Genomic DNA, 17,490 nt, shown 5'->3' with positions numbered 1-17,490 from the left:
ATAAAACAATACTAGCCAGTATTGTTAGTGTACTCACTTTCTAAATCATAACAGGCTAAAACATTTTCTGCATTCAGAGGGAAAGTCTATACCTTAACTACATGTTGCCTATCCAGACAGACAGGTATTCTACTCTCCTCTTGAAAGTGGAAAACCCCCCTTAAAAACAAACATTCGTCTTTTGATTTACAACATGATAAAAACAATTGCATTAAAATGATTGGTAAAGCAGGTCCCTAAATTGCTTATTGATGCGATTATACAAAAAATGCAATAGTTCCTTTAGAATCAAGAAGAATTGATGTGTCAATGGCCAATTTAAAACATACCTAAAGGGGGCAGTGAATGATGCTGTGTACACAATGTTCATTGACTGCAGACCGGAGTCAGTTGTCATCTAAATGCACTTAGCAAAGAAGTCAAAACGGGGCATACAAAGAGCAATTTAATAATGATAAAATGTAGTGCTCTGCAACCAGCAATAGCCAATCCAAAAGCGTTCTGTAGCATTGGCACACCAGTGAAAAATGATCTGTAATTGGCTTGCATAGGTTACCACATATAAAACATGAACAGATGTTCTGGGTAATAAATTACCACAAATTTCATAAAATACTAACCATTACTAAATAATAACAGTTAAAATGTTTTTTATTTATATGTATAGCTCCTACAAATTCCATTTTGCTTTGCACAGTATGCTAAGCACATCTCATCGAGAACATTAAAGTTCCTGTTCAAGCAAGTGCAGAAATATTTGATTTCTTAATTTGTGCATTTAGGATGTGCTTTCAAACAAAGTTCATCCCTTTGCTTTCCCCACTGTGCTTACTTAGTCCACTTCCCCTGATGCATACTTACCTTCCAATAGTGCCCACAGCCTCTGGAGTTTTCTTCATCCTGCTGTTATACTCCAGCTGTGCCTACGCATTAAGGCCTTATATGGTTCGGTTGGGCCATCTCCTGCCAATAAAATCCCAAAGGAAGGTAAGTCGAAGGTATGCCATGCACAAAAAAATAGCAGTGGGATGTAAACAAACCCCAGAGGCTGCAGGAATAATTACAGGCATACCCCGTTTTACGTACACTCACTTTACGTACACTCGCGAGTACGGACATGCCCCGAGAGTGTACGTAAAGTGCCTCGCAAGTACGGACGTTCCGACATTCCCGCGCCGCGCAGCCGCAGTATACCCTGGAGTTGCGAGAGGCCAGGTTCCTGCCCAGAATACGCCCACAGACAGCTCGCCACGCAGCCGCAGTATACCCTGGAGTTGCGAGATACGCCCACAGACAGCTTGGAGTTGACCCCCAGCCATCCGCGAGTTGCCTGCCAGCCATCCCACAGCCTGGAGTTGCGAGTGAAGAGGCCAAGTTCCTGCCCGGAGTAGCCAGGCCCCAGTTACCGCCAGCCAGGCCCCAGTTACCGCCAGCCAGGCCCCAGTTACCGCCAGCCAGGGCCCAGTTACCGCCAGCCAGGCCACAGTTACCACCAGCCAGGCCCCAGTTACCGCCAGCCAGGCCCCAGTTACCGCCAGCCAGGCCCCAGTTACCGCCAGCCAGGCCCCAGTTACCGCCAGCCAGGCCCCAATTGGTGCCAGCAAGGCCCCAGTTACTGCCAGCCAGGCCCCAGTTACCGCCAGCCAGGCCCCAGTTGGTGCCAGCAAGGCCTCAGTTACCGCCAGCCAGGCCCCAGTTACCGCCAGCCAGGCCCCAGTTGGTGCCAGCAAGGCCCCAGTTACCGCCAGCCAGGCCCCAGTTACCGCCAGCCAGGCCCCAGTTACCGCCAGCCAGGGCCCAGTTACCGCCAGCCAGGCCACAGTTACCGCCAGCCAGGCCACAGTTACCGCCAGCCAGGCCCCAGTTACCGCCAGCCAGGCCCCAGTTACCGCCAGCCAGGCCCCAGTTACCGCCAGCCAGGCCCCAGTTACCGCCAGCCAGGCCCCAATTGGTGCCAGCAAGGCCCCAGTTACTGCCAGCCAGGCCCCAGTTACCGCCAGCCAGGCCCCAGTTGGTGCCAGCAAGGCCCCAGTTACCGCCAGCCAGGCCCCAGTTACCGCCAGCCAGGCCCCAGTTGGTGCCAGCAAGGCCCCAGTTACCGCCAGCCAGGCCCCAGTTACCGCCAGCCAGGCCCCAGTTACCGCCAGCCAGGCCCCAGTTGGTGCCAGCCAGGCCCCAGTTACCGCCAGCCAAGCCAAGAGTTACCGCCAGCCAGGCCAAGAGTTACCGCCAGCCAGGCCAAGAGTTACCGCCAGCCAGGCCCCAGTTACCGCCAGCCAGGCCAAGAGTTACTGCCATCCAAGCCAAGTGTTACCGCCAGCCAAGCCAAGAGTTACCGCCAGCCAAGCCAAGAGTTACCGCCAGCCAAGCCAAGAGTTACCGCCAGCCAGGCCAAGAGTTACCGCCAGCCAGGCCAAGAGTTACCACCAGCCCATAGTTGCCAGCCCACAGCCAGCTCAGAGTTGCCTGCCAGCCATCCCACGGTTGCCGACTGCCCACCGTTCACCCAAAAACCTGCCAACATACAGGTAATTGCACTGCTGTAAACATTAGAGCAAATGTACTGTACTCGTACGTTACCTGTACTGTGTATTTTTTTTTGGTAACACCTGTATCCACTGTTCTTTTGATTGTTACAGGTACTTTTCGTGTACAGCACTGTACATCAATAATGACAGATACAAAAAAAAAACGTCAATCTATTACCTTGGATATGAAGGCTAAAATTATTAAATTGTATGATGAAGGTGTACCTCAAGCTGAAATAGGCCGAAGGCTAGGCTTCACTCGGACTACAGTTAACACCATCATGAAAAACAGAGAAAAAATTCTTGCAGAAATTAAGAGTGCTACACCCGTTAACGCAACAACAATTCGAAAAAGAGATAGCATTGTTGCAGACATGGAGAGACTCTTAACACTTTGGATAGAAAATCAGACTACACGTCATGTTCCTGTAAACCAGGCAATTATACAAAGTAAAGCCTTAAGCCTATTCAATGACTTGAAGGCTAAGAAAGGTGAGGCAGCAAAGGATGCAGAATTTTTTGCAAGCCGTGGATGGTTTGATAGGTTCAAGAAAAGGTCTAACCTACATAACATTAAAATACAAGGAGAGGCAGCTGCTGCAGATACTGAGGCTGCAGAAAGCTATCCAACAGAATTGGCCAAAATTATTGAAGACGGAGGCTACTCCATGGATCAAATTTTTAATGTGGATGAGACTGGGCTATTTTGGAAGAAGATGCCTGCAAGAACCTTCATCGCAAGACAGGAAAAATCAATGCCAGGCTACAAGCCAGCTAAAGATAGAATAACCCTTCTGTTAGGTGGCAATGCTTCTGGTACCTTAAAGCTAAAGCCTTTGCTAATTTACCGATGGGAAAATCCGAGAGCTTTGAAGAACTACGTTAAAACTAGACTTCCAGTGCACTGGAGAGCTAACAAAAAAGCATGGGTAACTGCAACCCTTTTTGAAGATTGGTTTGACACCTGCTTTGTTCCAGAGGTGAAAGCCTATTGCAAGGACAACGGTGTCCCTTTCCACATTTTGCTGCTTGTTGATAATGCCCCTGGACACCCTCGAACGCTAGATGAGCTGAACCCTAACATTCGAGTGCAATTCCTACCACCAAATACCACCTCACTACTACAGCCAATGGATCAATGTGTCATAGCCGCCTTCAAGTTGAACTACTTGAAAAGAACATTCAGCAAGTGTGTTGCAGCAATAGACAAAGAAGAAGGTGATGGTAAAGAAGTTCTATCCAAATTCTGGAAAAGTTTTAACATCTTGGATTGCATTAAAACTGTAAGAGATGCTTGGAATGACATAAAGGAAACCACAATGAAAAGGGCCTGGAAAAAATTATGCCCACAGTTAGTTGATGATTCTGAAGGCTTTGAAGAACATGTAGCTAATGTTACTGAAAATATTGTAGAGATGGCAAGGCAGTTAGAGCTGGAAGTGGAGCCAGAAGATGTTGCTGAACTGCTTGCATCCCACACTGAGCCCCTCAGCAATGAAGATCTTCTAGAACTTGAAGAGGAGAGAGAAGAAGATGTGCAGGATGAGGTTGAGATCATTGAACAGCCTGAAGGCTTAACTACAAAAATTCTCTTTGAAGCTTTTCGTCATCTTGATAGCGCCATGGCTCTTTTTGAAAAGCATGATAGGGATTTTGAAAGAAGTTCCAAAGTCAATGCTAACATTTCAGGGGCTTATGCCTGCTACAAAGAAATCTACAGGGAAAAGAAGAGAGCAACACTTCAAACCTCCATAGACAGTTACTTTCCTAAAAGTCCATCAGCACGCACATCATCCACATTGACTGACAGTCATTTTGATCCTAGATCATCATCAACGGACAGTCCATTTTCACCTCTGACATCCCCATCAAGCCCTGCTTCTACTCTGATTGATCTTTGTAATACACCCACTTTGCCAGCAAGACAGTATCTCGCCTTTGAAGACTTGACTTGTGAAACAGAAAATTCTTGTATGCCTGCCAGTCCATTTTCAGCTCCGACATCATCATCAAGTCCTGCTCCTACACTGATTGCTATTTGTAGTACACCCAATTCTCCAGCAAGAAAGCGTCTCGCCTTTGAAGACTTGACTTGTGAAACAGAAGATACCTGTATGCCTTCCAGTCCATTTCCAGCTGCTCCTACTCTGATTGCTACTTCTACTTGTAGACCCAATTCACCAGCAAGAAAGCGTCTCGCCTTTGAAGACTTGGCTTGTGAAACAGAAGATACCTGTATGCCTTCATCATTCCTACTACATTAAACTCTCTCAGCTTCTCTGGCCTTGCGACAACAATCAAGATGGGGTAAGCTTACAATTTTTTTTTTAATACTGTACTGTATTATGTTTATTTTAGTTATCAATGCATTATTTATATCAGTTATGCCTCTAAATGACTATTGGAATGTAGTACATGCATTGAGAAGTGAAAAAAAGGTATTGCTTCACTTTAAGTACATTTTCGTTTTACATACATGCTCCGGTCCCATTGCGTACTTAAAAGTGGGGTATGCCTGTATAAGTAGACATCTGGGGAAGGGGACTAAGTTAGTATGAAGAAAAGACAAAGGATTAATACACTTTGCTTGAAAGTGCACCAACCCTTTAACCACTTTACCACCGGAGGATTTTCCTGCTTTACGTCCAGGCCACTTTTTGCAATTCGGCACTGTGCGACTTTAACTGACAATTGCGCGGTAATACAACGCCATACCCAAACGAAATGTACTTCCTTTTTTTTTCCCCACAAACAGAGCTTTCTTTTGGTGGTATTTGATCACCTCTGTGCTTTTTTCCTTTTTGCGATATTAATAAAAAAAAGCGTCAATTTTGAAAAAATAACAATATTTTTCTACTTTGACAAGAGTTTAAAAAATTAAAAAATATATAAAAATATCCAATTTTCCAATCCAATATTCAATTTTTGTCATATATTTAGGCCAAAATGTATTTAGCTACATGTCTTTGACAAAAAAATTCTCAATGAGCGTATGTTTAACCGCTTTAAGACCGGAAGATTTTACCCCATTCCTGACCAGGCCATATTTTGCGATTCGGCACTGCATTATTTTAACGGACAATTGCGCAGTTGTGCGACGCTGTACCCAAAATTTATGTCTTTTTTTCCCCACAAACAGAGCTTTCTTTTGGTGGTATTTGATCACCTGTGCGATATTTACTTTTTGCGCTATAAACAAAAAAGAGCGACAATTTTGAAAAAATAACAATATTTTTCACATTTTTTTATATGAAATTCCCCCCCAAAAAAATGTAAAAATCAAAATTTATTTTAACATTTTAGGCCAATTTGTTTTCTGCTACATATTTTTGGTAAAAATTTATCGCAGCTACTAACTACGGGAAATTTATGTCATTTTTATTGTTTTTTTTTTAACTAACAATGGCGGCAATCTGGTGGCAATCTGCGATTTTTTTTTTTGCGGGACTGCGACATTGCGGCGGACAGATCGAACCCGTGGCTGACATTTTTGACACTTTTGGGGGTACCAGTGACGTTACTACAGTAATCAGTGCTATACATATGCACTGTTACTGTAAAAATGACACTGGCAGGGAAGGGGTTAACTTTTATTGGTGATCAAGGGGTTAATGTATGCCTGGTGCTTACTGACGTGTGTGGGGGGAGGGGACTGTGTGACACAGGCACAGATCGCAGGTTCAGCTATGCTGAATCTTGCAATCTGACCCTGTCTGTCACTTAGGAGATCCGCCCGCTTTGTTATACACAACAGCGGGAGCGAGCCTCCGGCGGCGCGCGCACGCCGCCCACAAGGGGAGGAGTCCAGCGACGTAGGTCTATGTCGCTGGACGATAACAAACCACTTTGCTCAATGTGAGCAGGTGTGGAAAATACTCAAGTGATATGGAGCTCAGTGCAGTGATAAAGTATCTGCATAAAAAAAGGGTCCAAGCCAAAGACCCTTCTTGAACAGGGCAATATGACGGGAGAAGGACCTTCCATACAATACTGTAAAGAAATGGGCAGGAGAATGAATGGAAAAAGGGAAAGGGGTTTCAAGGGACCCCATTTTCCTACATTTTCCTCATGGGAGGGCTGCAGATAGGCAGTTTCTAGCTCCCCCCGGTATAGAGCGCTTGGGCGGGAGATATGGAGGTGGGAGGATTCTGATTGGCCAAAAATAGCTGCCTGCGGGAAGTCAGGTGACCGAAGCTTCTGGAAACGAGGCAGGCTATATATAGGAGTGGGAGCGAGGGCGCGGAGTCAGTCACCTCAGAAGATCAGCTGGAGCTGAGCTTCAGGATGAAGACGTTACTTCGCCAGCTGCTGGAGAAGGCTGAAGCTGAGGGAGGAGAGAAGTGGCTGTGGCGCTGCTTGGAGATGACGGCGGAAGAAGAGACTGAGGAAGGTCGGCCGCAAAGAAGAGACTTGCCTGAAGAAAAGAAGAGGACAGCGGAGGAAGAAGCCAGCGGTGACGGAAGAAAAAGCGGGAAGAGAGGCAGGCCGAGCGGACGGCGTGGCAAAAAGGAGGCAACTGCAGAAGAAAACGTGATGGACCGGAATGCTACAGGAGCTGGGCTAGAACAACAAGAGAGTGCCGCAATTACCGAAGAGCGGCTGAAGAGAAGAAGGACGCCAAGAAGACAGTACAGCCCACCGGTGGAAGAGCGGAAGGCTGGAAGAGGGCGGGGAATTCAAGGAGCAGTGAGAGAAGAAGAGGCGGTCGCAGCATCATGGCAACATGAAGTAACAGAAGCTGGAGCTGTCGGAGGGAGGCCCACTGCTGGCCTCAGTGGCAGCTGCCGGAGGAGCGATAGAGAAGACAGCCCTTTGTATTGGCCGGCAGAGGAAATGCAGGTTTTGGAAGAACCGGGTGCTGCCGGGCCGGGTGAGTTGAATGTGAATATATTTGAAAACTTGAACCAGTCCTTGAAACTTATAGTCAATTCCTTAAACAGTTTACACAGTAAAGTACAACCTGGTAATGTATCTTCAGTGTGGCAAAACCCTGAGGAGGAGAAATAGGTGCCAGAAAGATCAACAGGTTTCAGAGAGAAAGTACCTGAAATTGTGTTGAAAGAAAGTATGCCCTGTTCACCTTCTCCTCTAGGCTTTCACCTGGGTACAGGTATTAAGGAAAAGATTTGGAATGAGGAATTCGTGGATATCTTATCCCTACTTCCATCTAGCAAAGAATTCCTGAAGCCGGAAAAAAATGATGAGGATAGGAGAAGACCTGTGGCTAAAACATTTAGTAACTGGCTGCAGGCTTTCTGCATATTTGCAGGTGTACTGTGTGAGAAACAACCTAGTAAAGCAGTGGGCCTTTTTCATCATGTAGAAATCATTCTTGAGGCGTACAAAAATTTTGGAGGTGTAGGTTGGTTTTCATACGATGAATCTTTCCGGCAAAAATTGTCTGTGCATAAAGAGCTACAGTGGGGTTGTAAAGATGTGGGTCTGTGGCTTAACCTATTAATACCACAGAGACCGCTAATTGCCAGGCCAGTGAGTATGGGAGCCAATCAGGTCACAAGTTATAAGAAAGGTATATGCTTTGCATTTAATGATTCCACTTGTAAGTGGCTACATAATTGCCGTTTTAGACACGAATGTGCATTCTGCACTGGCGCGCATAGCATGTCTAAATGTTTTAAAAAGATGGCAGCCAATACTCAATCAGGAAAAGAGCCATTTCTTAAGGGGCAAACTCCTGGTGAACCTGCAAGAAAAGCAAACATGGCTGTGCAAATACCCAGATCAACAGAGGGCCAACATGCTTTATGAAGGTTTTGCAGAGGGTTTTAGACTACCTATCTTTGAAGGAGAAGGCTGTACAAGGGTAAGAAATTTAAAGTCAATTGAAGAATTATCGCATATAGTAGAGGAAAAAATAAATAAAGAAATTGCAGCAGGTAGGGTTGCAGGCCCATTCTGTAATCCACCATTTAATAACTTTAGAGTTTCTCCTTTGGGTATCCTACCGAAGAAAGAGCCGAATAAATTTAGGCTAATCCATCACTTATCTTTTCCCTTGGGCAGTTCCCTTAATGACCAGATAGACCCGAATGATTGTTCGGTGGAATATGCTTCATTCGAACAGGTGATAGTTTTTTTGAGGGAACTGGGTAAGGGAGCACTGATGAGCAAAGCTGACATTTTGTCAGCATTTAGGTTGTTACCCATTCACCCGAGTTGTTTCAACTCGCTAGGTTTCATGTTTAAAGATACATTTTATTTTGACATGTTTCTACCTATGGGGTGCTCATTATCGTGTGCATATTTTGAGACATTCGCCACCTTTCTGGAATGGGTTCTGAAAGGAAAATCGGGTTCCAGATATACAATGCATTATCTGGACGATTTTTTATTTCTGGGCCTGAAAAATTCTAGTGGTTGTTTACAGGTATTAAATTCGTTCAGAGATATATGTGCCCAGTTTAACATCCCACTAGCTGAAGAAAAAACTGTACCTCCTTCTCAAGAATTAGAATTTTTGGGAATTTTGATAGATTCAAATAGTATGGAATTTAGATTACCTAAGAACAAGTTGGAAAAAATTTACAATCTCATCTTAATTTTGATTAGGAAGAAAAAGGTTTTGCTGAAAGAGCTGCAAAAGCTTTTGGGTAATCTGGCCTTTGCTACTAGAATCCTGCCAGTTGGGAGAATATACTCAAGGCGTATGTATCTTAAAATGGCAGGATTGAAAAGTCCATTTTCTCACATTAGGCTGACTCAGGATATTCGTGAGGATATGCTGATATGGACACAATTTTTACAAACATTCAATGGTAGAACAGTGATCCAAGAAGAATTCATTACAGACTCACAATTCTGTTTATTCACGGATGCAGCAGGTTCTATCGGGTTCTCGGCCATTTGGAGAAATGAGTGGTGTGCGGAGAGATGGCCCGAAAAATGGAAAGTAAAAGGTCTGTTACAAAACATTGTATTGTTGGAAACATTTCCAGTCATAGTGGCAGTAGAGATTTGGGGACGGAAGTTTCAGAACAGGAGAATTCTATTGAGTACGGATAATAAAGGAGTATTATTCGCAATCAATTGTTTAAATTCTAGATCACAAACAGTTATTTCAATGATTAGATATTTGGTTTCCAGGTGCCTGTTGTATAACATTTGGTTAAAAGCTCGTTATATTCCAGGTAAACTAAATGTTATTGCTGACGCTCTCTCACGTTTACAGATGAGCAAATTCTTCGAACTGGTGCCGGAGGCCAACAAAGTGGGTATGAAATGTCCCGGGCATCTATGGGACTTAGTTTAGTACAAGAGAATATTCGTAACTCCTTGGCGTACTCAACATGGAAAAGCTATTGCAGCTCCTGGTCACTATGGTTATCATTCTTACATGAAAACAATAATGGACGGATGGCAATTTCAGAGAGATTGGTATTGTGTTTCCTCGAATCTTTACTCCAAAAGAAATGGTCTTGGTCACATGTTAACAAAACCTTATATGGAGTATCGTATTTTATGAAACTGAAAGGTTTTGAGTCTATGTTATCTTTCTTTTCAGTACAGCAAGCTTTAAAAGGATACAAAAAGAAACAAACTAGGATAAATTATCAAGGTCCAATCTCTGTGAATAACTTAATAGATATTTGTAAATATGCTGATAGAGTATGTTTTTCAGAATATGAAGTTAAATTGTTGAGAGCAGCATTTTCTGTTTGTTTTTTTGCAGCCTTACGTATATCAGAATTAGTTCCTAGATCAAAAAGAGATGAGGGTGGTTTGTTGTTTGAAGATGTAGTTTTTGAAAAGGATAAATTAAAATTATTTTTGCGCAAATCTAAGACAGACCAGTCAGGTAAGGGGACATGGATATTACTAGGAAAGTGTACAGTGGAATCCATATGCCCGATAAAAACATTGAAGTCATACTTGGAGGTAAGGCCTGAAAAGAGGTCACGGCTCTTTATTCATAGAGATTTGTCCCCCCTGACTGGGTTTCAGTTTCGAAGGATCTTCGGAAAAATTTTAGCTGTCTTAGGGCTGTGCAATACAGGCTTATCTTGCCACTCATTTAGAATTGGGGCAGCCACGGCTGCGGCAAATTTAGGATTGGGAGGTGATAACATAAAGAAAATTGGCAGGTGGAAGTCAAATGTCTATCAGAGATATGTCAGATCTAACTATGTGCATTCTAATTCCAGGTAAGAAGTTAATAGTTTGGATCGTGGGACACTCTTATGTCCGCTGGGCACACAAGAGAGCTTCAGAAAGAATTTATGGAACTACTCTGGATCTGGATCCAAGTTTATTTGAATTATATTGGTGTGGTAAGGGAGGGATGATCTGGGACAATTTGATGACCGAGCTGGGTAGAATGAGTTATGGTTGGCCATTACCGGACATACTATTAATCCACCTAGGAGGTAATGACATTGGGAGAATAAAAACAGTGAGACTATTTTTTAAAATATGTTTTGTTATCAAAAAATGGAAAGTTTTTTCACCTGGTACGGTTGTAGTATTTTCTGAGATCATCCCTCGACTTGTTTGGTTGCAAGATAACGTAGGAAAGGTTTTTGAGAAGATGAGGAGAAAAATTAATCATAGAATAGAGAAATTCATGAGTATAGGTTATGGCATATCCTTTAGGCATATGGACTTGGAAGGGGGTATTCCGGGCTTGTATTGGAAAGATGGGATACATCTTTCAGATATAGGTTTGGATATAATGAATTTAGGTTTCCAGACAGCTATAGAATTGGCCGCGGGCTGGTGGGGTAGTCAGGAGGTTAGTACCTCCTGACTTAGTGGAGGTGTCTTTATATGGTTAAGTGATAACCCGAGCGTCAAAGCTGGGTAGTTGTGTTATGTATTGCAAAGTTATGCTAATGGTAAAAGTGGAAAAATTATTGATTGATGGATTAATGAGTTAATTAATTTATAAACCAATAAATAAAGGCCGTGGCCAAGTTATTATCCAAAAAGCTGTCTGGTGTAAGTTATTTATTATATCTATAATATAGATGCTTGCCATCCCATGAATGGAAAAAGGGAAAGGGGTTTCAAGGGACCCCATTTTCCTACTTTTTCCTCATGGGAGGGCTGCAGATAGGCAGTTTCTAGCTCCCCCCGGTATAGAGCGTTTGGGCGGGATATATGGAGGTGGGAGGATTCTGATTGGCCAAAAATAGCTGCCTGCGGGAGGTCAGGTGACCGAAGCTTCTGGAAACGAGGCAGGCTATATATAGGAGTGGGAGCGAGGGCGCGGAGTCAGTCACCTCAGAAGATCAGCCGGAGCGGAGCTTCCCGCCCGCCCGCCCAAATATTATTAAGTCACGGCCTTATAAATTTATGTGGTAGGGTCACCTTTTTCAAAAGGGGGACAAAAATATGGAGGTGTCTTTATATGGTTAAGTGATAACCCGAGCGTCAAAGCTGGGTAGTTGTGTTATGTATTGCAAAGTTATGCTAATGGTAAAAGTGGAAAAATTATTGATTGATGGATTAATGAGTTAATTAATTTATAAACCAATAAATAAAGGCCGTGGCCAAGTTATTATCCAAAAAGCTGTCTGGTGTAAGTTATTTATTATATCTATAATATAGATGCTTGCCATCCCATTACAGGGGGTAGAAAAAGTATAGTTATGCAGATAACCTTTCATTAGGCAGACAGAACATCAAAGGCAAATACCCTGTCAAATTGGCAAATACAAGAAGAGACTCTGGCACTTTAAGCCAAAGACGCAAATTGGGTGGAGAGTGAGTCTCAGTCAATACAATTCTGGCACCGTCCCCGGAAAAATCAAAAGTGTACCCAGGTACTATTTTTTTTATATTATTTTATTACAAGGCTCTCTGTATGTGGATATGTTTGGATCCTGAAGAAGCTCAACTGTTTTGAGGGAAACGCATTTATCCACTAATCGGATGACAATGTGTAGCATATGAATCCACTGTGACATGTTCAAACTGACTGTCGTTTTTACTTTTTTGTATTATAAATAAATGTATATATTTTTTTATTTTTGTTGAATTACTATTTTTTCTTTTTGGGCACATTACTGCGGGGGATCGATCGGCCGATCCCCGCAGAGCAGGCGGATGACAGCTCCGTCTCCGCTCTGTGTGCAGAAATGGATCTGTCAGATCCCCGCTGTCCTCTATGGGGAGATCGCCTGTCCATTCTCATCTGATCCAATCCGATCCTCCAGACGGATGGAAAATAGGGTTTCCATCCGTCCGGATTTCACAGACAGGATCGGATCGGATAGCAGCGGGTGTCAGCGGAGATGTCTCTGCTGACACCTGCTGCCCCATAGGGATGCATGGGGCACCCGATCAGGTCCGCCTGAAAAACTGACAGGCGATCGGATCGGATCGGATCGCCCGTGTGAAAGGGGCCTTAACTGTGGGACCTTATATAGACACGTGTGTTCTTTTCCAAACCATGTCCAATCAGCGGAATTTTCCACAGGTGGACTCCAATCAAGTTGAAGAAAGGATGATCAGTGGAAACAGGATGTACCTGAGCTAAATTTTGAATGTCATAGCAAAGGTTGTGAATACTTATGTACATGTGATTTTTTTTTTGTTTTTTTATTTTTAATAAATTGACAAAAACATTGTCATTATGGGGTATTGTTTGTAGAATTTTAAGGAAAATAATGAAGTTAATTAAATACAAAGTAAAAAAAAAAAAAAATCTATAGTTTTCTTTTGAGATGGCCCAAGGTAGCTAATTCATATGTTCTTTCAGAAAATCAGAATGATATGACCATCTATCTGCCTCTTGTGTTTGTTCATGGTGTGAGCGTTTGTATTGATTGCCGATTCATTAGAGAAAATCCGTTGGATGTATATACAGAGACATCCGCGTGTAAAGTGGACAAGCCTCCCCGCTACCTGTTTATCTCTCAGAAGCCTAAACATCCCTGTCATGCATTATAATGTTTTTAAAGTGCTAACTGGATTCTTTCTGCAAATTAATTAACTCAACCAAAGAGGGTTAAACGTGAATGACAAAAGATTATGAAAGGATATCACGCGTTTGTTAATGCCGAGTGCTCAGAGAGAGAGAGATTTGAAAGCCCATGGGAACCGGGGTTAGGATAATAATGAGCTTAATTGCTGTTAATGCTCCATAACACCACCGTCATTATTAAATTAATATTATCACACATGTGAATTATAATTACCAGCTTAAGTGACCTATATTGTCCTAATCCCAGAGGGCCTATTGTGCTGTTTGTTTGTAATAACATTTCCTGTAAACTAAAATCTATTGTTGATAATCTGGATAATGTTTTTGAGTCAATTTGATTTTAGATACTTTTGTAAAATGTATTTGTTTTTAAACTGTTATACTTATTTTTATTATGTGTTTAAAAGGTTTGTTTCTACAAATAAAGATTTTATACACAAACAAATGTTTCCAAGAGTACAATGAATAATGTAGAGAGACAGAACAGAAGGATATGCTTACTTTGCAGCTCACTTTGTTTTGTTGAAACATAGTGAGCCAGCCAATTAAAAATAGGCTACTGGGGTTATCCCCTGAGGATGGATCATTCATTATTGTGTTTAAATTTAAGCTTGAGCTACAGAGGTTGTAAACAACATTTTTGTTTCAATAGCTGAAAACTAGATAGCCTAACATAACATATGTGAAATGAAACCTAAAGCCCCACCTACTGGCTCAAAAAGAAAAGGCAAATTATTAATATTCATTGTTTGATATTTGCTTGACTAGAAAACCACTGCACATTCCCTCTATACAAGTATATGTAAACCCTATATGTATATATATATATGTTTATATATATATATGTGTATATATATATATATATATATATATATATATATATATATATATATACCAGACTATACCTTCAAAAGTGTTTTGTTATACAGTGGGTACGGAAAGTATTCAGACCCCCTTAAATTTTTCACTCTTTGTTATATTGCAGCCATTTGCTAAAATCATTTAAGTTCATTCTTCTTCCTCATGAATGTACACATAGCACCCCATACTGACAGAAAAACACAGAATTGTTGACATTGTTGCAGATTTATTAAAAAAGAAAAACTGAAATATCACATGGTCCTAAGTATTCAGATCCTTTGCTCAGTATTTAGTAGAAGCCCCCTTTTGATCTAATACAGCCAGGAGTCTTTTTGGGAAAGATGCAACAAGACTTTCACACCTGGATTTGGGGATCCTCTGCCATTCCTCCTTGCAGATCCTCTCCAGTTCTGTCAGGTTGGATGGTAAACGTTGGTGGACAGCCATTTTTAGGTCTCTCCCGAGATGCTCAATTGGGTTTAAGTCAGGGCTCTGGCTGGGCCATTCAAGAACAGTCATGGAGTTGTTGTGAAGCCACTCCTTCGTTATTTTAGCTGTGTGCTTAGGGTCATTGTCTTGTTGGAAGGTAAACCTTCGGCCCAGTCTGAGGTCCAGAGCACTCTGGAGAAGGTTTTTGTTCAGGATATCCCTGTACTTGGCCGCATTCATCTTTCCCTCAATTGCAACCAGTCGTCCTGTCCCTGCAGCTGAAAAACACCCCCACAGCATGATGCTGCCACCACCATGCTTCACCGTTGGGACTGTATTGGACAGGTGATGAGAAGTGCCTGGTTTTCTCCACACATACCACTTAGAATTAAGGCCAAAAAGTTCTATTTTGGTCTCATCAGACCACAGAATCTTATTTCTCACCATCTTGGAGTCCTTCAGGTGTTTTTTAGCAAACTCCATGCGGGCTTTCATGTGTCTTACACTGAGGAGAGGCTTCCGTCGGGCCACTCTGCCATAAAGCCCCGACTGGTGGAGGGCTGCAGTGATGGTTGACTTTCGACAACTTTCTCCCATCTCCTGACTGCATCTCTGGAGCTCAGCCACAGTGATCTTTGGGTTCTTCTTTACCTCTCTCACCAAGGCTCTTCTCCCCCGATAGCTCAGTTTGGCCGGACGGCCAGCTCTAGGAAGGGTTCTGGTCATCCCAAACGTCTTCCATTTGAGGATTATGGAGGCCACTGTGCTCTTAGGAACCTTAAGTGCAGCAGAAATCTTTTTGTAACCTTGGCCAGATCTGTGCCTTGCCACAATTCTGTCTCTGAGCTCTTCAGGCAGTTCCTTTGACCTCATGATTCTCATTTGCTCTGACATGCATTGTGATCTGGAAGGTCTTATATAGACAGGTGTGTGGCTTTCCTAATCAAGTCCAATCAGTATAATCAAACACAGCTGGACTCAAATGAAGGTGTAGAACCATCTCAAGGATGATCAGAAGAAATGGAAAGCACCTGAGTTAAATATATGAGTGTCACAGCAAAGGGTCTGAATACTTAGGACCATGTGATATTTCAGTTTTTCTTTTTTAATAAATCTGCAACAATGTCAACAATTCTGTGTTTTTCTGTCAGTATGGGGTGCTATGTGTACATTCATGAGGAAGAAGAATGAACTTAAATGATTTTAGCAAATGGCTGCAATATAACAAAGAGTGAAAAATTTAAGGGGGTCTGAATACTTTCCGTACCCACTGTATTTGTTCAATAAGTGCAAAAAATACCTATTGATCCTACCACTGCACTGGCAACTTCATGTACTCGCTACCCCTGCTGACTACTATCAGCTAGCTCCCAATTCTCTCTATGTAGTACAGAACATCTCTTCCCTATATTATGGAGAAAATAGGGGGGCACAGGTATGATGTAGTCCTGTCCTAGGATGATTTGTTCCCTGTAGATATACCGTAGTTCTATGATTGAAGATTTTCTCCCAGGGATAGGTAAGTGTGTTACTAATAGGTGAAGATAAAGGGAAAAAAACAAGAAAAAAAAAAACGAATTCAGTCACCACATCAAAGGACTAGTAACTGCAATAAGATAAAATGTTATTCTTGGGTTCAGATATGCTTTAAAGAATCAGTCCACCTTTTATTGAGGAGTGGCTTCCATCTGGCCACTCTACCATAAAGGCTTGATTGATGGAGAGCTGCAGAGATGGTTGCTCTTCTAGAAGGTTCTCCTCTTTCCACAGAGAAACATTGGACATTAGTTGGCTGGGTGACCTAAATTACCTAAATGCATCAGTTATGCGCAAAGCTCTGGACATCTGATCATTTTCCAAGGTCATTGGTCACCCTTTTTTTTCAATTGGATTTTCCCATGTAACAATGCTAGTTCCCGAAGATAATGCTGGACCTAGGGGCATTTGCTGTAGCCTGCAGCTAGCTTAATGGTGTCCATAACTGTACTGATCAGGACAGGTGGACCTTCTAGCTTGCCCAATTATTTGTTGAGACCAGGAGCAGTCAACCTAGGAAAGTGTGGAGGCCTTAAATATAATCTTGTTGTTGAACAAGGTGACCGATCCCTTGTAAAGAACATATGAGGGTTGTCTGCAATGTTCTCTGTAGCTAAGGCCCTTTCATACTTATCATTTAATCTTTGAGGCACGTTTCTTTATCATTTAATGTATATTTTGTATGATTTTCTAATTAGGGGAATAATATCCTAAATAGAGATTTTTCCATGGCATAAATAGGTTAAAGGGGCTCAGAAATTCATAACACATTTTTGTGCGTTTTTCCTGCATTTCTGTGGGCCTGGTTAACACATAAAAAAGCATAAAAATTCAGACTGCTTTCTATTTTAAAGAAAAATGCTAAACTGAATAACATATGTGTAATTTAGCTCTTTGAATGGGATTTCTACTTAAAATGCATTTTCATGCAGTAATACATGTGTTTTATTGCAGGAAGTGTTGCCTGAGGGGACAGGCAATTGGTTTATCTTTTATGGTCCTTCATTCTCAGTGGGAAATCTGTCACTATCAGGCCATGAACGAGTTAACTAGAGGGGATAATGGGTGAATTAAGACAATTGATGAATCAGCACTTTTTGACTCTTCTGAATTTTAGATATAGATTTTTTTTTTTTTTTGATCTGCAAAGAATTATGCAAGATAGGAATCCAGGTGATCAAGAATCATCCA

General features: G+C 42.3%; 1 protein-coding gene across 1 annotated transcript; it reads left to right on the top strand.

Annotated features, from left to right (window-relative positions):
* Positions 1 to 2,429: 2,429 nt before the first annotated feature.
* Positions 2,430 to 4,792, top strand: LOC309549623 (tigger transposable element-derived protein 1-like; the record flags this gene model as incomplete). Its single annotated transcript, XM_082250004.1, has 2 exons — positions 2,430 to 2,528; positions 2,640 to 4,792. The coding sequence occupies exon 2, from the start codon at positions 2,672 to 2,674 to the stop codon at positions 4,790 to 4,792; it is 2,121 nt and encodes a 706-aa protein (XP_082106130.1). The 5' UTR covers positions 2,430 to 2,528; positions 2,640 to 2,671.
* Between the last annotated feature and the right edge of the window lie 12,698 nt (positions 4,793 to 17,490).

The sequence above is a fragment of the Pelophylax lessonae genome, assembly GCF_965119305.1.
Source record: "Pelophylax lessonae genome assembly, chromosome: 1".
Taxonomy (NCBI): Eukaryota; Metazoa; Chordata; class Amphibia; order Anura; family Ranidae; genus Pelophylax; species Pelophylax lessonae.
This window is presented reverse-complemented; position numbering and strand designations above follow the sequence as displayed.